Source organism: Scophthalmus maximus, chromosome 21 (assembly GCF_022379125.1).
Source record: "Scophthalmus maximus strain ysfricsl-2021 chromosome 21, ASM2237912v1, whole genome shotgun sequence".
NCBI lineage: Eukaryota > Metazoa > Chordata > Actinopteri > Pleuronectiformes > Scophthalmidae > Scophthalmus > Scophthalmus maximus.
Genome location: NC_061535.1, coordinates 6,687,761 through 6,711,056, shown reverse-complemented (window position 1 = coordinate 6,711,056; position 23,296 = coordinate 6,687,761). Strand labels below are relative to the sequence as shown.

General features: G+C 41.5%; 1 protein-coding gene across 1 annotated transcript in view; it reads right to left on the bottom strand.

Moving 5' to 3' along the window:
• Positions 1-23,296, bottom strand: part of ofcc1 (orofacial cleft 1 candidate 1) — a 76,855-nt gene that overhangs the window by 7,010 nt on the left and 46,549 nt on the right. Inside the window, 4 exon segments of the mRNA XM_047329976.1 lie at positions 1,282-1,482; positions 17,754-17,913; positions 22,343-22,506; positions 22,980-23,232. Of these exon segments, the coding sequence (XP_047185932.1) occupies positions 1,282-1,482; positions 17,754-17,913; positions 22,343-22,506; positions 22,980-23,232 (778 nt within the window).

The window sequence follows — 23,296 nt, the reverse complement described above, 5'->3', positions numbered from 1 at the left end:
ATGTAAAGTGGGGGGTCTGTGCTGTGAGGCGAAGGGGATTGGCATAGTGCTCTCTCGGCGACGCCGAGCACCGGTGTTATCGCTCCCCACTACCAGCGAGTGAAAGAGGACGCCATCGGCATCTTTTGCTACTGGAGGCCCCTGCCTGTTATGTTGCAAGGGACAGACAGCAACACCCACGGGACACAGTGGGTGTGAGAAAAGAGAGCATCAGAGAGCAATAGAAAGAGAGAGAGAGCGTGTGTGTGTTTGTGTGTGTGTTCCAAGGACAGTAACACCTATATTTCACTTAGGTGGCCTCTATGAAACTCCCTTCACAGCTTTAAGAATCGAGAGTTGGCAGGGTAGAAATGAGTTCTCGCAGCAGAAATGTCAGGAATTAACTGTGTTTCACTCAGTAAACAGCAGAGGTGTGTGTGTGTGTGTGTGTGTGTGTGTCTAGGTTATACGTGTAGTAAATATATGTAGGCCTGCGCATTTGCGTGTGTATTTCTTTTTCATTTTGTAGGAGGCAAAGAGTGCTTGTCTCAATATGTGCATGCTCTGTTTGGCTATATAAAACTTGAAAACCAGATGTCTTATCTACTATGCAGAGGTCTGGAGGCCACGCGCACACACACACACACACATATGCACGCACGCAGTGAAAGTAATAAATGTACCATGCTATATGTTTACTCACATAAGCTCACCATCACTCAAATTATGCTGGAGAACCATTAGAAGAAAACAGTGCCTCAGAGCTAACTGTTTGTAACTCCTCTGACACTCAAATGTCAAAATATTAATTTCATTGGGATGATCCAGGTTGCTCTTGGGGGGACTGACAAAATGATCGAAGAAAGTTTTTTTAAATCATTTTTTTAACCCTTTTTTTTTCCTAAGTCATAAACACGGTGTCAAACAGGATTAGGTGTTGGGGTTTATAACACGATACATTTATGAAAGGTTGTTACCATTTCTGCAGAAGGCGCAAAGGGTGATTTTTGTTCAATAAGTTTTTGCAAGTTATAGTTATGGGATAGTATGTTTTAAAAAAAATTTTAATTCACCCATTCAGTACTGTACTTTTGTATATATTATTGAACAGTCTGAAGAATAAGGAAGTAGTTTCTGCATCAATTGCTGTTAGATGGCAGAATTGTTGGACTGTTAAATTTCTATGGTAAATTTGTGTATTATATTGCAAAAATAAATATTTCATTGAGAAAAAGCAAGGTATGATATAACAAAATAAACTGAACATTTGCAAAAAATTTATGCAATATGTTGATATCACACCTCAACGATAGCCCCATTTGACTGTCGGAGGAAGTGTCGGTATCTCTGTTTCCGGCCACTCAGGTACAGGGTGTAGACGACCACATGTGTGCTGGTCTCGCCCTCTGGCAGGGGCGCACCCTCCCTCGATGGGTCATCACTGGAAGCTGCAGAGCCTGAGAAGGGGTCTTCTGCTGTCCAGATATAGTCATGGACTGCCACCTACAAAGTACACAATTTATTTTTTTATTCAAACATTATAACACACAAATAAACAGACAAGGGAAGAAAAAATATATATCACACCTAAGACATATTCCATTACATACTTTCAAGCCTTTGCTCCAGTGTACATTGTAGTTGAGTGTGTGACCAGAAAAAAAGGGTCAATAACTAAATGTTTATTTAATTAATACAACCCAAGTTTAAAAACCCAGGCGCGTCCTACTAAAATACATCTAAACCTACCCATGCCGTTCATTTTAATTACACACAACTGCAGCCACCAGATAAGCACCACTGGTGTGCAGTACATCAGCATGTTAATTCCTAGTAGTGCATGAGTCCTATGGGGCCTGATCTGTGGCAGATAAAGAGACAGGTTGTTTTTGAGATCATGCATTCACGTATAATCCTGATGGCAGGCCTGTTTATGACTCATTGTGTGTGTGCGTGTGTGTGCATTCGGGCCATACACACCTGTAATGTGCTGCCCTTCTCTATTAGGATGAGACACAGGTAGCAAGCGGACCGTATAACGTGTTATATAGGTCATGTAACTCGAAGTCATCCATGTATGAAGATCATGGAAGCTCTCTCCCTCTTTGATAGTGTGATAGTGCTGGTTAAGGCTTGGAGGTCTACCGATCACGTGCATTACAAAGACAAAGCAGTAAATCCACGCAGAGTAAATATAATTATAGAATAGCAGAACTGGTTTGTCCTAAATTAATCCCAAATTCATATTCCAGACTGCCAGGCAAAATGTAGGTCCAAATCTCTTGATTTATGATGTGATAAGTAGTTGCAAGACCTCATCTACACATACTGCACAGCCATCATCTCTATCACTGTAACTTTCATTTCAAATTTGAGACACAATGATGAAACCACACACACACACACACACACAGAGCCCAAATGGGAGCATCCATTGCTCTTGTGATGTGCGCACAATCATGGAAAAGGTGTGTTTTCATTAGTGTATATGAGAGACTCTTTAGATGGATTTCTGTTTGCTTGTGTGTATGCATTCATGTGCTATAAGGTAATATTGCAAACTCACATGACAAACACACAGAGTTTTGTCAAGTAGTTTGTGAAACTCAAGGTGACCCTGTTATTGGTTGAGTAATTATGAGTTGTTTAAAAATACACGGAGAAAAAAAAAAAAAGCCGGTCTCATTCAGCGGGCCAATATGTGGCAGGGTCAAGCTGAAGGAGAAGTTTAATTTAGTGGCATATGGATGTCACCCCACACTTGTAAACACTTAGCCAAACACAACTCTAGGCAATTCACTGTGAAAACAGTGGGAGCCATTATCACACTTGTAATTAGAGACATTGCATGAATTGAGAACTCGACAGCCAGTGAGTAGGAGAGACCTCATTGTCAAAAAGTCAAAAAGTCACGAGTGCATAGAAAAAAAGAGTACAAGCTAAGAAAATGTAAAGGTGTATGTGTGTGTGTGTGTGTGTGTGTGTGTGTGTGTACACGTGTGTAAGGAAGGGGGGATGCATCTCTTCGATGCTAATTCAGCCGCTCATTAGTGAAATCGCCTCAACTGTGCCTTGCCTCTAGCTTGGCCTTGGTCCACACTGGGGCAAAGTGATTACCTGAATTCCGTCAGTAAACAGCAGCAATCAGTCTGTTTGGATAGTGTGTGTATTTTGATTTACTGCTTTTTTTTCGGGGTTGGGAGGACTAAACACAAGCAGGAGTGTGCAGAAAACCCCAGATCTCTTCCTATATTGTGGTTCTCAGCCTGCTTATGATACAGTTTAAAAAAACAAACATTTAAAATCTTTTACGAAAGAGCGAGAAATCACCCTTTCCTCCTCTACTGGCCACAGGAAGTGTTGGGACCCGGCCCCAGTCCAGGATTTGCAAGAACTGTACAGTGTTGACAGGAGCACCGTGTATTCACCCTGTGTTCACCTGTGCCCTGTGTGGTGGGCATGTGTATGTATTTTGACTTGCATGAAAATAGATTTTTTTCCATGTTAACCACGCCACCATCCTATGCTTATAAGCATGGGAAATCTAGTTGACAAGATGAGACAAAAGCCTGAAAAGGTGTTTGTGTGTTCGGTTTGGGTGATGCCATTTCATGTAATGCACCATGGCTCCCAGGATGCATCATTGCTGAGAGACACAAAAAAGCAAAGAGCATTAGAGGGGCCCGTCTGCTCTACACTACTCTGTTCTGGTCTGTTGTGTTGTGTTTTGCTACTAGCCTGGCTCCTAGTCTTAGCCTGAGTGCTCTCTCCACTCCACCATTGTTCCATGTGATAGCACTAAGTGACTGATTTAGGTTCAATGCCTGCACGGAGCAGACAGGCCAGCTGTGGGTTAAGCAGATAGCATTCAAGTGAGCTAACCCAATTCAAATCCAATCAAGCTGGGATTTATTGTTGGGGTCTGTATTTAGAAATCTGATAGAGTCTGCATCAGTCCCTTGACTTACATCAGGAGCGACAGGCCTTATTTCTTTTAGCGGATGACTATAAATGGCAAACCATGTTTTCCAGCAGGGACATAAATTTCAGGATTTGTAGACATTACTGCAAATGCACATGGCAAATGGGAGGGGAGGGGCAGGGACACAGGAAGTGGGGATGGCACAGCTGCAGACATGGCTCCACGGTTCACAAATATAGTCTGTCTGTCTTTCTGGGAGAAGATGCGATTTCACACCTTCCCAATCGTACCATATACCACACATGAATGCAGAATAAAAGCAATCAGTGCTTGAATACAGGTGACTGTGGAAAGGTTTTGTTTTAAAAAAATCCACTGCGACAAGTGATAAAATGTGTCTGACCTGTCAATCATTTTTATGCAAGTGTGTGCAATAGGGATGCACCAATCCAACATTTTTTGTCTCATACTGATAGAGGGGCTTTGGGTGTCTGTCGACACATTCAATACCAGTGTGCAATTATTCAGCTGTATGCTTTACTGTGCGAAACAGCACAAAAAAAGCAAGTTGGAAATACTTCCTAACTGCTGACCCTTTGATTTTAGCTGCCTCCATGCTATGTGAGCTCCCCTTCTGGCAAAATATACAGGTCTACCAGCAAGCTGCTGCTGCATGAGGTAGTACGTGCATGTAGAAATAAACAACATAGAACTGAATTGGATAGATAGGCGCAACTATCAACGATACCCAAACCAGGTATTTGAGTCAGTATTATACAGATATCCAATATCAGCATTGGATTGTTGCATCCCTCTAGTGTGCAAATACTGTCTATCATCTATCATAGGGTGAATTTGGAATTTCTGTCACTGAAATCATAGTTTGAGACTACAAAAAAGGGCATCACTGCCTCGGTAATAAGGATAAATGCACTTCATTCTTAAAAGGATATTCCTTTGTGTTATATTTAAAAACTGACCCATATTCATACCTAAATTAAGATCTAAACTTCCAACTAACAGCTAAAAAGAGGGCAGACAGTTTATGGGAATTAAATAGTGATTTTCCACTGGGTGACACACTGATCTAGTAATAGGTTTGTCTGGGAGTGAGGTACACTGGATTTTAGATTTTTTTGTCTCACACGTCCTTGACCGTCACAAATATCAATGCCTGACATTTTCCTCCATTTTGTCACACATCAGATACAAACACAGTGTCTAGAAGAAGTCTAGTGACCCCATCTGCACAGTCTCTGCTGACAACCAAGACAGTTTGCAAACTTCACCTTGTGACCTTGCAGAAAAATATTGCCATAGCCAGTTGCAAAATGGGAACCAATTACAGGGTCTAGAGAGCAAATATGAAGTCACCAGCAGCCAAATAATGTATCCCAAAATCCGCCTTTTTGAAAATACTGCCTTAAGGGGGGGATGCATCACTGATTAATAAACACAAACTATCAAGGCTCCAGAGTGAGCTGTCCATTGGTATTAAATGCTAAGCTTTTATTGGGAATGTGTGGTTATATACATGTGTCCACGTAAGTTAGTATTCCAATGCAGCTGTTTGCATTTGTGTATGATATAGAAGTACATATGCTTGTGTGTGACTGGAGGGATGAGAGAAGGAGAAGTCTCCATGGGCGGGCAGGCTGATAAGCCAGGCTGGCGACTGTCCAGGCCAGGAGCCTAAGGCGTGGGCACGTACGGGCCTGTCAGTCGCCCTGATCCTTATGTGACTGATCCAAACTAGATAACCATCATTACAATTTATGCACCCTCTCATCCCCAGGTATCTTTTCCTCTGTCTAATTTTACCTTCCATTTGCATGTTCCCACGGACTAATTAAATCTTTCTCTTCTCTCTCTCTCTCTGTGTCTCTCCGACTCACTCTCTCGGTCTTATTCTCTCCATGGCCATTGGTATGAAAAATAATGCAGCACATTTTTGGCACATTATTATGTATGAAATGTGAGGGCATAATGTATTCCAGTTGGTTGAAGTTCTCTAGACCCTGTATGTAACGAGCACAACACAAGTAGGCTCATTACACAGCCTCTGCGAATGTTATACCTCCCTTTTCTCCACGTCTCTCTCTCTCTCACTCAAATCTTAGAGACACGAGATGCTGACCTTCCCTCTTCACCACACATACACCTCATACACTTTCCTCACTCCCTTACCCACCCTGTACCAGTCATGCATAGGAGGGCTGGGGTTTTCTCCTGCCTCCACCATGATCCTTTTGGTTTGTAATTCTGTCCCACTTGGCTTTAATTTACAGTGGGAAAAAAAATAATTAGAATCTCACTTTTGCAAAGAGTGGAGTGAAAATGTAAACAATGCTTCCCTGCGGGCGGGTGCTTCATCACTTTGACAGGTGCATTTGAATTTGCCTGGGTGGCGGACAGGCTTGGTTATTTATGTGTCAGTCGCACATGGAAGCCCCGGCTGTGGCTGGGACTACGGTTGGGACTGAGACTATAGGGAAGAGACTGGAGCTATGTTGAGTGTTGAGTGTGTGTGTGTGTGTGTGGGGGGGGGGGGTTCCAAATCTGGTTCTGGACCTGGTATTTGGAACAGGGCAGTGGCTGGTTCTGGCATGAAACTTGAGATTTGGCACTCCAATGAATAGAGCGCTGAAGATGGAAAAGTTAACTAGTACTGATACCCTCAGGAGAAAGGATTTAGACAAGGGTAGAGAGAGATATAGTTGTCCATGTATATTGCGTCGTGGATGGTGCTTGAGTTGGTTTTGAAATGAAAATAGAAGAAAAAGGTTTTCTAAGGGGTTTTTCTTGGGCTGGTTGGAGCATGTTATACTATTAAGAAGAGCTTCCTTTGTATGAGGAGTAATTTGACCTCACAGATCCTCAGGTATGTCTTATACGGTTCCAATTCACCTGGTTATTAGCCAGCTTTCTGTAATAAAGTTTTGATGCTAAAGATGAACCAGATCTGAGTCAGGGATAACATACCGAGAAATATTTGGAACGATTTACGATCAAGACCACTGTACATGTTAAAGCCAGGTGCTCAATGAGTCATGGCAATGGATTGGGCCTAATTGTGTCCATGATGTTTTTTATTTTAATGAGTAAAGATGGAAATCTCAATTCACTTTGCTGATTCCAATCATCTCAGAGGCGGTCGGGTACACACAGCAGTAGGCTCATGGGTGATTTAATGCATGGGCTTTCCTCCGCTGAAAGAGAGATCAGCAGTTGATGTTTCAAAGTTTCAAAAAAGGCTAAAAACGCAAATTGCGAAGCACGTGCAAGTCCCTGTGGCACCACTGCCAGATGCATTGGCTAGAGCTGCTGTTGGTATGATGCCCCAAGAGAGTGGCATAAGGAAATCCCCTTGCCTGTCCACGCTTTGCTTCTGCCGTAGAATTAAAATACATTTAGTTTTTTGAACTTTGCCTTTTGGAGTTTTTGCATTTGGGTCCAATCTGCCTCCAGTCACCCCTTAACAGTTATACTGGTGGTAGTGTTTGCAGTTGTGCTGAAATTATGCATGGTTACATGAAATACTGTCGGAGAGGTGTTTATGTTACTTGGAAGATGTAATGAAGTATAAATTAAGTGAATGCATGTACAGTAAAGTTGTTATGGTGAGGCTTAGCAGTATCACTATGTGCAGTAGTTGTATGTGGTTGTTGGTTTACAGGCTTAGTCAGGCCCAGAGGCCTATGACAGGATTAAATCGCCCCTGAGTAGGTGAACGTATGACAGTTCAAAGGCACATCAGTTCAACAGTAAACAAATGCATCACTGTTCACGCAGCCCAATGTCTTCAAGTTCAGTAGTACGTTCAGGCCGCTTGTGGTTTCGTCCGCGCCAGAACTGAACTAGCCAATACATGCACTGCACATGAGGTTAATACCAATTATTTATAGCCGAGTTATCATTTTGGGAGTGTTTTTTTGGCTTTCATGGTCTTCTAATGAGCTGCTGATGAGGAAGTAACGTACTGTGAATCATAGCTGAGATTAAAACTGTGCTCTTAGTCACTATAGTGGGCAGAGCTCTGCTGCTCAAATCCAGGGTTTTCCTTACTATTATACGACGTATTTTTGCACAGTGCCTTAACCTTGACTTGTATGCCACATAGACATTTCATCTTGCTCATGATAACTTAATCAGCCGCTGTCTGGAAGCTTCTGAATCTTAAACCGGACAACAGAAATACACAGGTAGAGAAAAGAAACCATAACCGTGTGAGAGGGTAGACATTGTTACTTCTTTTGTCCACAGTTACACACACACACACACACACACACACACACTCACGCACACACACACACACACACACACACACACACACACACACTCACGCACACACACACACACACACACACACACACACACACACACACACACACACACACACACACACACACACACACACACACACACACACACACACACACACACACACACACACACACACGCTCACAAACAGACAAAGCCTCACACAGTGAGGCAACGCATGCATGCATCTCCAATGCCTGCAGGCACTTGGGGGTAGGCAGCAGGGAGAAGGGGGATTGATGAAGGGGGGGATGTGGGGAGATGAAGAAGAGAGGGCAGGGAGGGGGGGGTGGTACTGTGCAGATGCTCTCTAAGCTATAGAAGGTCAATCCCTCCACTCCACAACCACCACCACCACCACCACCCTGTGAATCAGAGCTGGCCTGGGTTCATGGCCCGTTTGCTGAGCTCTGGGCTCATACCACGGATACAGATTGTAAGTAGGCATACAAACACATGTGCCAACACGGGCTCCTAGACACATGAACCAGCGCATATGTACTGGGTTCACACACTGTCATACAAATTTGAATAAATGGGCAAGTATACTGTAGCACAGATGCACAAATGTTATACATCGTGGGTCATACTGCATAAGTGCACATGCTCACTCACATTGGTACCGATGTATAGACGTACAGTATGAACCCAGTTACGTAGCCACACACTGACTTCATGGAACACACACACAAGCACAGCTAAACCGGGGCTACAGCACATTGCACATGGCAGGGAAAGGACCAAACCACAAAGCATAAAAGACCACAGACATACATGCATGGATAAGCCAAGCAATGTCAGCCATTAGAATGGAAATAGATATGCTATTATTGTAAATTTGGCCAATATGTGGTTGGTCGGCAGATATAATTGGAGCAGCTTGAAAATGGCATGGATGCACACTGTCTGCGTTGGGCCTGATTTGGCTGAAGCAAAGGTCTGTGTCTGGTTAACGCACCACTGGACAAGACAAGCAACCCATTCATATTTGCATGCAGGGACACAAACATACTGTATGCACAGCGTAGTGACAAAATGGCTAGTATGCTACAGTAGCTTTCATCCACCCTCCTCTCATTACTGTGCCTATAAAGCAAAGATCACAGTCTATGAATATTTCAACTTCAATAAGCATAGTTAAAATGCAATAATACTCTCGATCCTAAAGTGGCACAGACCAAATTGGACGTCAGGAAAAGATAAACAAGCAACAATGACTATATTTACATTCAGAATAAACCGAACAACTTTAAAAGAGATTATCCAGTGTGATAGTATCTCTGAGTGGCTAAAATAATCCAGAAAATAAGATATGCATAATTCACTGTAACTAATCTCCTTTGCAGAAAATAAAGCCTACTCCCCAGCCTACAGTAAACAACTCAGATAGCAGCCCATCTTTTACTTCCAAGCAAAGTCTGACTCACCCTGGGCCCCAAGGAGATCACTTTTCCAGGTTTGTTCTGGAGCATGTCTAAGTTACCTGCCGCTTTATTTATCAAGGGAAAATTAGTCATTTCCATATCTTAATTCTAATTTTAATTTCTAATTTTGTCCATTTTGTTTTGTCGGGTATCATATGTATAGGTGATTCAAATGTTGCACAGATGAAATTAATTACTGGACCTGCAAATATGCAACCTCAATCCGGCAACTACACACACACAATCCTGATATAACATAATTAACGTGTGTGCATCCACTGACATTAAAACACATGTCTCTATATGAATTCATGCCATTCGACAAACAATTTAGTGCACTGCAACCAGAGGCAGTTAACATACCTTTTGTATTATCAAACCCAAACCAATCACATCACCTAGACATGCCTCGCTCGTGTGATCCCTTTTGTGGTCCTCGCTCTCACTCTAGTTGCATGGCAAACACATTTTAAGATGTCATGCTTAGTTCTGAAAAAAATTCAGGACACCAAGCGTTGTATTACGATGCAGCAGAGACATGCCAAAGTTGAGCTTTGCCTTTGATATCCAAAATTTGACTTTGGATTAGCTTACATCTAATCAGGCCTTGGAGGCTGAAGGTGATAAGTATCCAAGCCAATCACACACACACGTGCGCGCGCTCGCGCGCACACACACACACACACACACACCACTCTGTCTCTTTAAGGTTATGAGCTGAAAAAAAAAAAAATCCAAATGTCTATCTCTCCTTGGGATGTCATGTGGGGCTGTTAAAACACGACACCTGTCACAATCACCAGACCTTCTTCATCCCCTCCAGGCCACAGGAAGCAGCCAAGGTCAAACTCTTTAAAGCAAAGGAAGGGACAGAAGGGAAAAGAAGTGACTAACGACGGACAGTCACAAAGAATCAGATCTGTCAAGTTCAAGCTGTAAAACCTCTGCGAGTCAAAGGCTGCATATGCATGTTTGTGTTGTGTGTCTGAGTGTGCAGACAATACTGTCATCTCGCAGGTCTACACGTCACTTTAATCCATATATTTATTTTTTTATGTAAACCATTTTCTACACACAGCACACACAACCAAGCCAGCCGATGGCGTGAGATGAGCCCTCTTAACATGAATAACGTGTTTGGAGAACGTCTGCAAAAATATTTTCTCATTTCTCAACAGTCCAATGTTGTTGCCGTCTGTGTCACATTATGGAATGGCAGGGGAACAGGCCGGAGAAAGACGTCGGAGGGGGATTTGACAGCTGATGGGTATGAAGAAGTTAAGGGAACAAGCTCTTTCTCATTGATGATGACTCATAGAGAGGCATTGGAAGAACAAAATATTTTGCAACAATCCCTAATCATATTAGCTTGATCCTTCTATGTGACACAGAGGTTGACCACATCACTGGCGTCTAACCAAGGACACTTCCTTGTTTTGACTTGCTATTTCTTCTTCAATTTCTCATTCCCTCCCTCTTTTCCCTCTGACAGAAAAGCCTGCCCAGGCCCATGCTTTGGTAGATAATGACATCCTCTCCCTGGATTAATTGTGAGGGACACATTAAGCAATGGGGCTGACACTCCCTGTAATTAAACTGTTCACACCGACGAGTTCATACTGGAACACTTTCTCCTCTCTCTCTCTCTCTCTCCATCTACTGCAGGAATGGTGGGATGGTCTAGAAATAGTATGTTATTGGAAAAGGAATATTATAGTGGGGTGTTTGAGGGAAAAGCAAGTGTATCACCTTGTGGAATTTTAAAACGGGATGTACTTTGAAGTATCTGTCTGTGTTCATAGAATGACAATGATTAAATCAATTCCAATAAAATAATTAAATCAAAACCCAAGCCTGCCAAATCAAATCCTACCTGAGAAGAGTGAACCCTAACATACAGTATTGGTATTGATTGTAACCTAAAGGAAGATTAACATGCAGTAATAGTGATCGTCTGTCCACTTTACCAATCAACCTTTTAAATGAACATAGTCTGCAGAACTACTGAGGCTCGAGAAATAGTGCTTTCTGTGTCCATGCCTCCACATGTCCAGGTATCTTGAAAAAGTGGTAGGTGGGACAGGATTAGAATGTACCATGTGACCTTTTGCTCCTGCCAGCAGGTGCTAAACAGAAGTCAAAGAAGAGGCACATATGTCATAGAGAACAATGCTAAGAAAGGGGGGGCAAAAGTTATACAAATGGGAAACTTGTCTTCTATCTTTTTAAGACACAGTACAAACAAGTTGAGTTCCCGATGCACTACACCCACTTGCAAATGGAAAATGTGGCCTGCTAATAAAGTATAACAATTTCTGTTGCCCATCTGTACAAAAAAAACTTTGAATATATGCTTGTATTTGTCACTGAAGCTTCAAAGCCCAGAAAGTGGTATTTGCGATATTTCACAAAATAACATTGTGGTAGATAAATTGGAAGGAGTGTACACTATTTTTTTAAACACTATGCACCACTTTCACGCATGACTGCCCAGCAAGGTCTGTGTCTTTTTAAGGGAACACAGGCATGTAGCGTTTGCAATCATATCTCATATTGAGCTCCCTAATGCTCAGACTGTGGATGCTGTGTTTGCTCTTACGTCACTCCTGTCCTTTCCTGCCAGCTTGCTGTTGCCTCGGGCCAGCGGGGCCCTCAGCGATGTCCACTAAAAACAAAACCATCCGCTGTAATTGAAGAAGCCACTCTAATGTGACATGCACACGGAGGCACGCGGCAAGGTTTGCATGCGTGTACCCACAAATGTGCATGACGATACACACACGTGACCAGACGTACTGTGTAAATGAACTCTGTATGTAGGTTAACAGCCCTGCATTCAGAGACATTCAGCTAGGCACATGAATACACATGCACGCATGCCCGCACTCTGACCACATTGCTCTTTGGTAGAGGTGACTGGGGGGTTGGGACGACTCCTGTGACCCGACAGTTATGCACATGCTCTCTCTCTCTCTCTCACTCTCACTCTCACACACACACACACACACACACACACACACACACACACACACACACACACACACACACACACACACACACACACACACACACACACACACACACACACACACACACACACACACACACACACACACACACACACACACACACACACACACACACACACACACACACACACACACAAAACGCACGCACGCACACACACACAGACACACACACAGACGCAAGCACACCATAAACCCATAGATGCCCTCTGATTCCAGATGACCCTTCCTTTGCCACCGAAGCACTCAGCTCCTCCTCTCCTCTTCTGCTGTTCCTGTGTTGCTGTTATGGGTTCCTGTTCAGGAGCTGAGGGCTCTTTTGTTATGTGACAGCGGTTCCTGTGTATTCTGCCACGGCCTGCCGCTCCCTCTGTTCGCCTTCCTCTCAGAGCTCCGTCTTCCTTTACTTGACTTGACTTTAGCTCAGCGTCTCAGGTGGCCTGATACTCACTTTACTGTACTATTAGCACTGTTGGACTGATGCATGAACCAGATTAAGCCCCGCGTTATTTTTGATTTGTTTCTAATGAATTGCTTTTTTTTAGAGTGTCAGAGATAGTCCCGTCTGTGGTTATGGTTAGTGGTTTTGGTGAAAATGTCAATAAACAAGTTGTAGATAAACAAGTTATGTCTGTACTGAACCAGATTTTTTTTCCCATCCCTAACCAAGTGCTGAGCATAAACATAAATGTATTTGTCAAGTTGCAAATACATGAATTATCAATTTATCCTCAATACGCAATAGAAAATGTAATACAGCAGCAATTATAATCCATATAAAATGGCTCTGTTGATGTTGTACATTTGTTGCAGAGAAGCATCATTTTCAGGAGACTTGTTCATGTTCTGTACCCAAATACATTTATATCATGGTAGTTTGCCTGAAAGGCAAGGTAATTGATACAATTTCAAAATCAACTTCTCTGATGAGATTTAAACTGTGCTTTATATTGTCCTTAGGTTATTAGTAGAACGAGGATGAACCTGGTATCTCTGTATGGTCAGGTAGTAGCATCATGCTGCTATTGTAGATCAAAATTAGAACACATTTCATATGATTAAAAGCCAGACTCCCCGACTCAGATTATCATTAACACTCCAATCTGTGCTATTTGACTCTCAACAGGTTTACTCCCCACCAACCACGCTGCTGTTGCAAAGCACCTTGGGTGTTCCCAAACTCAGCCGCTGGTAACCCATTACCCAGACATATGGAGACAAACGTCACGAAGGTACGCAAATGTTCAGAGTGCGAAAACATCTCCAGGGCCACCATACAAACCCCCTCTCTGCTTTCTCCTTCCTTCCCCACGTCTTTTAATCGCTCCCCCTCTCTTTCAATTATCACAATGTCACCACCACCACTGGGAAAGTTTCCTTTTGGAGAATTAACAGCCAAAGAGCTTTGCAGAGGGTAAGCCAGCACTCTGTCATTGTCAAAGTGGTGGCTCTGACAAAACAGTTTGCGTACCTGCTTAAGTATTACAGAAATTAACACCTCCCTTCCAGGTACAGTAATCAAGAGGGTGACAGGAGACAATTAATTAGGTCTATCTGCATCACTGCCTTTACATAATTAATGGGGCTCATTACTCAACCCCCAGTATGGTGTAGAGCATGCTAGCATTAGCTAAGAGCGCCATAGCACTTACAGAAACTAGTGAAGTAAAGGTTTTTGTCCATGAGTTTTATGTCTTACAATTAGCATCCAATGAGTGTACATTGCCTGTGATGTTAAAAGAAATAAAGGAACAACAACACACTTTGCTGATACAAACCTTTCTTTTTGGTGGGGAACGAAAGGTGCAACGTAATTCTTAAAAATGTTCAATTATGAAAAATACCTTAATTGGTGGGTGAACTTATGCCCTCTCTCTGTCAACCTGTTCATCAACAACACTTGAGGCTAATGGTCTTTGGTGGAAGCTAATTCGCTTTCCTTCCTTCCTGAGATCAAATTAAAGAGCACACAGGTAGGTCCCTGACTCATTCACCCTCTTTGCTTGGCCAGTAAGCTCTACTGCTGACATCTGAACCTGAGAGTAATATTAAAACCTTGAAGCAACTCAAATGATCATATGGCAAGGAAGGATCTCCAACATAAAGTTAATTGGTGAGAAAGTAGATATTAGATTATGTTTAATGACAACCTTGTGAAAATTACAAGTTTGATAATAACAGGCCATTTGAAGGTTGGTAATTGAATGTGGATTCATTTTTTTATTGTTTCAGTGCTGGAGGGAGACGCAGTATCAGAGAGATTTTGTCAAGTTTTCAGGTACCACACAGCACAGACAACTTGTGATAATCTAATTAATCATCACGGGATCACTCAACTTAAGTTTCCCAACATAAACAATAGCAAAGACACAATACTTTACATGATTTAGCCAAACCTTTGATGCTATGCACACTGCAAATGCATTTCCTCCATCAATGCCACATTTTATTACCTTCTGTCTTATGTTATAATGTTACAGAACTCTATACAATGTTTCTCTGTAAATATAATGAAGCGTTGTTCCATTAGCCTTAGTCTTCTAGTTATTGTAAATAGTGCAGATGGTTTCCAGATCTAAAAACTGGAAACAAACAAAAATAGGATTCCCAGTCAAGCAATGTGCAAATGGGCTGAAAAACTTCTAACTTGAAGCACAGTCAAGCAACAGGCAGCTTCTACCTGTGATCCACTGTGGCTAAAAAACGCCTCTAGGGTATATACAGAAAAGGTTATAAAATCACTATGCATGTTAGCCTCTTCTTAGTACTATATTAACCGTAATCACCACTTGTGATTCTTCCAATGATTTTCCATTTTCAGTTACCCCGCCTGGCACCTGACATAGAACTGGTATCAAATTGGGGTAAAACACACAAAGGACCTTTGGTTCCTCTTTACCCAAGGTCTGATTTGTTGAAAATGTCATACTTTATCCTTTTAAGAGTGTACTGTTCAATAACTTTCCCAAAATTTGCTCAATATCAGACCCCTGCTGTTCCTGTGACTGCCTTGTTTTCTTCCTCCTCATCCCTCCTTTCTCTCACTCTGCTAATGAAGGCCTTGTGGCCCACTGTTATTAAAATTACGCCCTTGCCTCCGATATTAATTGGGTCCGTAATAAGGAATGCGTCAGATTCATTATTTAATTGCAAGGGCACATTTGGAATACAGTTTCTGAAATGTATTTTTAATGAAAAACACTACATCCTGACCTAATCATATCAACCTTATTCTATCTAATTAAGGATTCAAAAAATCATTAGAGTTGCAAAATATTAGTTTCAGCTCTGTCAGACTGCTCCTGTGCTCGCCTTCATGAATATTTTTTTTTCCTGTCTACGATAAATAGTTAATGAGGGAAAAATGACAAAAATTTGCATGTAGGCAAATCAGTCTAATCGGGATATGTCTTTGCTGAGTTAGGAAAGTGACCCTTTTTACACAAGAAATTGTTACAATAATTATGAAGTGATGGTGATGCCTATGTTATTTTCATGAAAAATGGTCCACTTTAATAAAATAATATGTATAAATTACTAAATGAAATAGCCCTATATTTGCATCATGCTGGAGAATGTGTTAATTTGTAAACATTTGATCAGTTTAATAATGCTAAATTAAGGACAGTATGAAGTATGCTGTAATTGTTGCTGTGGAGGCAGGTGCCAGCAAGAGGAAATCTAAAGGCACCTAAATGAAGAATTTTCTTCATCAGAAATGTTGGTGTAACTGATTTCAAAGTCTCCAAACAGATAACATTTTCTCCCAATAAACATGTTCATCATCCTCCTTTTATATTTAGTCTCCACTCTGCCAGGGTTGAAGTTCATTAATGCTTACAAGATAGGTGAAAAACAAATTGGCCCTTGGACTAATAAAATGAGAAGTTTAAAACTTAAGCATTTATGCAATACTGGTCATACCTATCAACCACCCAAAGCCATTTGGAGATTATATCTCACTTACCCATCCACTCACACATCTCATACACTAATGACGTAGCTTCTTACTCTCAGAGCCGGTAATGGAACCAGGAACGTTGTAACATCTAACCACTCTCTCACTGTGGCCATGACGCCCCATTAACTCATTTGAACAATTTAGATTGAAACAATAGGAGTTTCCCTCATTGACTTAAAAACATAAATCTTGTATTTATTTGTAAACACTGGATACATTTGCAGATATTTTTGGACTTCAGGAAGCATCTTTTGGTGTTGGTTAAATCTGTTTTCACAGCCTTGTAAGACAGAATGGTACACCAGTTCCCGGCTTTCATGTCCATCTTTTGCCAGAACCAGAGAACGTAATGTGGTTACGGGTTCTATTTTTACCCCTCTATAGCCACATGAACTTGTGCAAGCAAAGAGCAAGGGAGTTAATGAACATGGTGAACACTGAGCGATGTATTCAACTAACAAATCCTGCCTATTAAATTAAAGGCAGCTGCAGTTTGATCGCTGCATGCTTCATCCCTTATCTCAACAAGTCACATTTTCAATCACTATGCAAAGATTTTACATCGGGTGTGAGCTGCAATGCACTGCCCTACCCTGTGCCATTACAATTGACCTACACCAGGCTGTCATGTGACAGCCTCTCCCAAGCGATAGTAATTTCATGGGGACATATATTTATGCAAAGTGGAGTCCCTCATTCCCAGACACCAAGTTTTCCACATTCAGAGGATTCCCAGTACAGCATATGTATCCTACTACTGTTAAGCATTTAAAAAAAAGGATGTTTGGAAATAGGTTTCCACAGACTAATCAAGCAACTCACCGGCTGAGCTTTTGTTTGGGTAATTATCTTGTACGAATTAGAATGTGAAGTTAGAATATGAAGTATAAGAGGCATTCTGACATCAACATGGCTGCCACTGAATGTTTCAGCTAGGATTAGCTGTAGTGCCATCCTGTGACAGTGACGTCCCAGAGGTACAAATAACCAACTCTAATCCCTATCCCTTATGCATACCAAGTCCGAGTCCTATCAATGACATTTTAGCAAATCATGTCATCCCAAAAACAACACTGAGCTCAATTGGTCACCAATGGTTTGAGGTGAAGAGCATTGCTTACCTTGCGCCTCTCCCCATTAAAGCCTCTCCACTGCTCTGCCTTCTTGACAATGTAGCACAGTTCCTGATTGGACAGCTCCATATCTTGAGGAAGGAAGTACACGCCCTCTTTGGCTGTTAGCCGCTGAAAGATGTCCAGCATGTGGCCATCATTGTGGAATCTGGGAGGTTCCGGGTGAAACAAAAAGTGAGAAGGGTTAAGTGGAGGCAAGAGTGCTGTGTATTGATTCACTGTCTGTGCCATGCAAAGATCAAACAGGGTTAAATGCCAAAGCAAGGAAAGACATTCATCTTTCCCTTGTGTCATTGAAGAAATAAATGGGTCTTTGGTTACCTCTGTGCCATTTGTACCATCATGTCCACTTGTATCGTCTTTATTTTTTACTAGTGTTGGCTTCTATTGAACATGTAACGCTATAAAAGTCAAAGACAATGAAAGAGATAAAGGAATCAAACAAATTGCCCTGTGAGGGGGAGGCACTTTGCTTAACACAAGCTGGCACTGTAGACATGCCTGTGTATAGTTGTGCATCTGCATGGCCGTACAACTGCTAATGTGTGGGAGTCAGATCCTTGGTGGTTGTTCACTGTGAATGCTGAGCTTCAAAGATGGCCGATGCAACAGATGTGCTGGCTGCAGATGTGTCAGTAGAGACCACCCTGAGTCATAAGAAAACGTTCAGCCCAGCAGAAAGCATATTGATTCATACCTCCAGATGAGTGCACATCACCAAAGTGTTATTTTTTTTTCTTTGCCACACAAGGCTGCATGCAGCCAATCCCTAAAAAGAATCACCATGTCTGTAAACAAATGCCTTGGCTGACCATCAAATCCAGCAGACCTTGTGCCCTTCCATAGAGATTCTAGCCTGTCAGAGGGTAATCAACTCTCAAATAAAACCAACATCAAGGAGACAGGGATTTACAGAAGAAGCTGGTAGGGAGCTTTGAACTCAGCATCATTCCCCATCGCTCCTGGGAGAGGGGTGTTTGAAGAATCTTGACCTCAGACACAGGAATAGCATGCATTCATCCTACACTTGAGTTGTGCTTCTCATTCATTTATGCGTCTTTTCACTTGGAGAGATTCACCATCTTTGCAGCTCTGTGCTTCAAAACAGGTTGATTTCCTCAGTGTAGAAAGAGTCTAAATGTGAGATATGACCTGGACCATATGGCCCACATCAGTTCTCTTTATGTCTAGGGGTCACCATAACGACTTGCAGAAAATGATGGAATACATTTGCACCGTGGTAGGCAAAAAGACGAACAGGGTAGGGTATATTTGTGTGGGGACACATTATATTAATATTACTAAAATTGTTTCTAAATACTGCATACAATATTAATATTTCATCCATTGCTATTTGTGAATTCATGGTCTTTCTATCTCATTACTGACTACAGGAAATTTTCAAAAAAGGAATTATATATCGTTGCCGTTGCTTTGACTTTAAATATAATTAAGATGACTAAATATGCTTTCATTCAATGCCAAACACAATACCTCTTAAGCTCTTACCAATATGTATGAAATGAACAAATACAACAACTAATCAAAGAATGTTCCTGTAAGAAGAGGCGGTCAGTGATGGAACCTTTTGTACTATAGGTTAAAAAAAAAAGTGTCTCTATACGACTTAACTACAAACACAAATATGTTTTGTATGAGACATAATTACAAATTCCAATATACAACAACATATATTTAAAAACAATCAACCTTACTCAAGCTTTTCATAACTTTAACTAAAGAACGTTGGCTGACTATCACGTGACTCCCAAACCACGTCGTTGGTTACTGCACTTCATGCCTTCAAAAACAATTTTGCCTTCGAACATGATACAGCCACCAATTAACTTTTCTATAGAAGGCATTTTCTGTTTCAGTTTAATTGTATAGAAACAGGATTTTTTAGGAGACATGCTTGACTGAATATCCTTCCAAAAGATGCTCACAAAAATACAGAAAGACACATTATTGAACCTTGTAACTGTCTGGATGAGAGCTGCGCTGCTATCGGTGTAAAATTGGTGTTTATTAAGTTTCAAAGAGAATAGAGGTGTAAAACACATCGCTGATATGTATTTTTCAGCCAATGAATAAAGACTTCGTAAAATGTAATTAAAAAAGGATAACAGTCCATTCTATCTATACATATAGCCCTAGGCACTTTTTAAGAAATAGGTCACGCTCTGTGTCAGAGCCCCTTCCTTGCAGCCAATAGGAAACTGTAACCCATAAAATTATCATCCTTGCTTCAGCCTCGTGGCCTACATTCAATACAAACCCGAGTGGCGGCTGAGTGGCAGAAGTCATTATTACTAGCTGCTGTTTTAATATTGTCCATTTAGTGGGAGCCCGATAAGCGTCCCGCTTACTGAAATTAGATGGCACCTTCTCCTCTGCCGCCAATCTCAAACTGATTAATTCAATAAGGGTTTTCTTACATTTTGAGCCATTAATGGAATTTTAGTCTAATATGAGGGTGGGGGAACACACCTTGGTTGAATGCCGGGTTACATTATTCAGTCATTTATCACCCAACCTTATTCTTTTTACTTCCATGGTGCAAAATCTGTAAAATGAATAACATCGATGTTTTATAGATCCCATATGGTAAAAATCAAGATTCACATGCATATTCTGATTATATCACAGGCCGAGGTGCTGTATAAAAATACTGTGATCAGTATCAATCCACCAAGACATGCATTCAGCTCATGTTCAGAAACTGTGTCTCTGAACGCACCATTAGGACTAAAATGTTTCGATGTCACAACTACAGAGTCGCCACTTTCAGCCACGCCTCCAGGATAGCCTAAATAGACCCATCGTCCAGCCTCACAGGATTTGGTTTCTCAGAGTATTTCCTTTTATTTGTTATATTTCATTTTGATCAATCTCTTAAAGACTCTTAGAAGTGTTTTGCATCCCCTCTCTATGATCATTATTACACGTGGACAGCCATTGTTATGGCTGAGTGTATGGGCTAGAAACATGCTTAATCACAGTTAAGGGATGATATTGAACTCAGTGGACAAGGGGCTTGACGGCTTTGTTTCCATAACTGCTGCCCAGGTGAAGCGTATTTCATATAAATGCAGTATTCCAACCAAGCTGCCCAAGCTGCATGATCATCTTTCATCCAAGTAGTCTCTCTAGGATTCTGTGGCAACACATAATGGCTGACCCTTGGGTAGCAGTCATTCTTATAAAATTAAGAAAAACAGGCAACGTTTGACTCAAAAGTGAGGAAAAAAAGCATTTAAAGAAAAAAAATAGGTTGTGAGGAATCCACATATTAATGTTTTGTACTTCTCTGAAGCCTCGGTAGAGAATTTTGCTCAGATTTGCTGTCTGAGGTGTTGAATCACAATACAGACCTAGCAAGTAAAATGCTTCAGCATGGCTGACCTTAATCTGCAAGACATGAGTGGAACACACAGCGCATTAAGATAGAGTATGTGCATTCACCGCCATGTATACGCAGTCCATTTCAGAATGTATGAAACCTGCAGTGACACCAACCATGCAAAACATTCAGCCTAATCGGATAATGTAAGGCCTTACATGTTCACGCTATATCAAAACACATAACTTTTGAATTAGAAACGCTTTAAATTTTTTCCTACCGGTTGCAAAGTATGGTATGTTCCAAAAGAAAGCTCTATTGAGCATTTGTGTATTTCTGCTTTTTTGTTTCTAATAAATCAATGTGCGTGTGGGTCTGGATGCATAAGGTTGATGTCTAAACTCAAAAGTAATTCCACGCCACTGTAAATTCAAATGAATTAATATTAATTTTCATTTTCTGTTGTTTTCGGGGGGTTTTTGTAGACAGATAAGGGAAAGAAGTGGCGGATGCTGGGGAATGGCCACGAGGCTGCAGGGGGCGGAAGGAGTTATTTCTGAACGGACGCTTGAGAATAGTTGGCTGATGAGGTCCACAGTTTTTCAGAAAGGGTCTTCCTTGTCATTTACACACCGACAGTCTAGGGTCCATGTCAATTCAAAAATACCAAAATGATAATTCTAATAGTTTGTTCTAAAGTGTACAGTACCTACTGTTTGACCTAAATGACCTCTGTCACAGTTCTTTACTTGACATTGCCCATTGTACATTTCGACTGTTAGACTATGCCAGATGGAATTCATTAGTCACTGGTATATGTTTTTTTTTAAATGTATGATGAAAAAGGGGATAACTGTGGTATAGAATTTACTGAAACTGCTGAATCACTGTTGGCCTTTTGCATTAACTCTTACAGGTCACTGTTACCTTTGACACCAGAAGACTGTAGTGTCTCAGTGTCTGAGAGATTCTTATTCTAAACTGTTCTCACTGGAATATGTCATTCAGAGAAGAGACTGACTATGACCTTGGCCTCATTGCAGTTTTGTGTAGTCGGCTGTTGGGGGAAGGAATGGTTAAGCAAACTCTGTACTTTACTTTTTCCTCAAGTGTGCAGTCTGTTTCCTGGGCCCAGAGTTAATACATTAATTTGAGACAACAGACACTGATCACAGAGCGTCTTCTTTTTTTTTTATGTACATTAGCATGTACACCATCTTCCTGTTTGTCTCACCTGAGCAGGTAAATGGAGAGGATGGTGATGGAGAGCAGAAAAAGAACTGCATAGAGGAAGAGAGTGATGATCACTCCCGCTGCACCTGATTGGTCAGCTCGGTAGTAGTGCCAGTAAAGCTTGGCTGCATCTCCCACTGGTGTGTCAGGGCTGTAGGCGAGACGCTGAGGAGACAGAGATTGAATAAGTTAAAAAAAAAAAAAAAATGGACATTAGTAAAGAAGGGAAGATAAGAACAAAAATCACATGATGGCTTAAAGTTTAATATTCAAAAACTTAAGCAGGTGTTCCTTTCACAGTTCCTTACAGGACATAAATATAACAAATATAATTATTTAAATAAATATATATCATTAAATAGTACAACATGAGTTATAAGGTCAGACACAACCATCACAGCCATGTAACTGTGATTTTATTTAGAGTTCTTTTGTCAAATGATTCACTATTGTGAACAGTCAAAATCATTTTGGTCCTCCTCATTGACAAAGCCTTAAAAAAGACACCCATCTATCCTTGCATATTTTCATTCTCACCCTCTCCCCTTTTTTTTTTGTAATTTAAAGTCACTTTGCCAAGATAAAGTGAACTCCTATTTAAAGTGCACAAGTGTCCAAGCTATTTTTAAGTGACTTACCCCAAGGACGGCGTCCACTGCAAAGACTGCCAGAGGGTCGAGGACTGTCCACACTCCCTGAGCCATGATAAACTTTGACGTGAAGGAAGGGAGTGAGCCAAATATCTGTTGACAGCCCCATCTGATCAGAACCAGCAGGAACGTTAATGCATTCAAGGTCAGGGGACCCACCACCAGCATCACCAGCTCCTCCCAGATGTGGAGCAAGGAACTCTGGTATACAAGCTCCACCGTGTGTGCGTGGAACTGGACCCTGGCGGAAGAGGAAATGGGGGCGGGTGATGTGCATGTATGTGTGAATCGTGTGCATGTGTCAA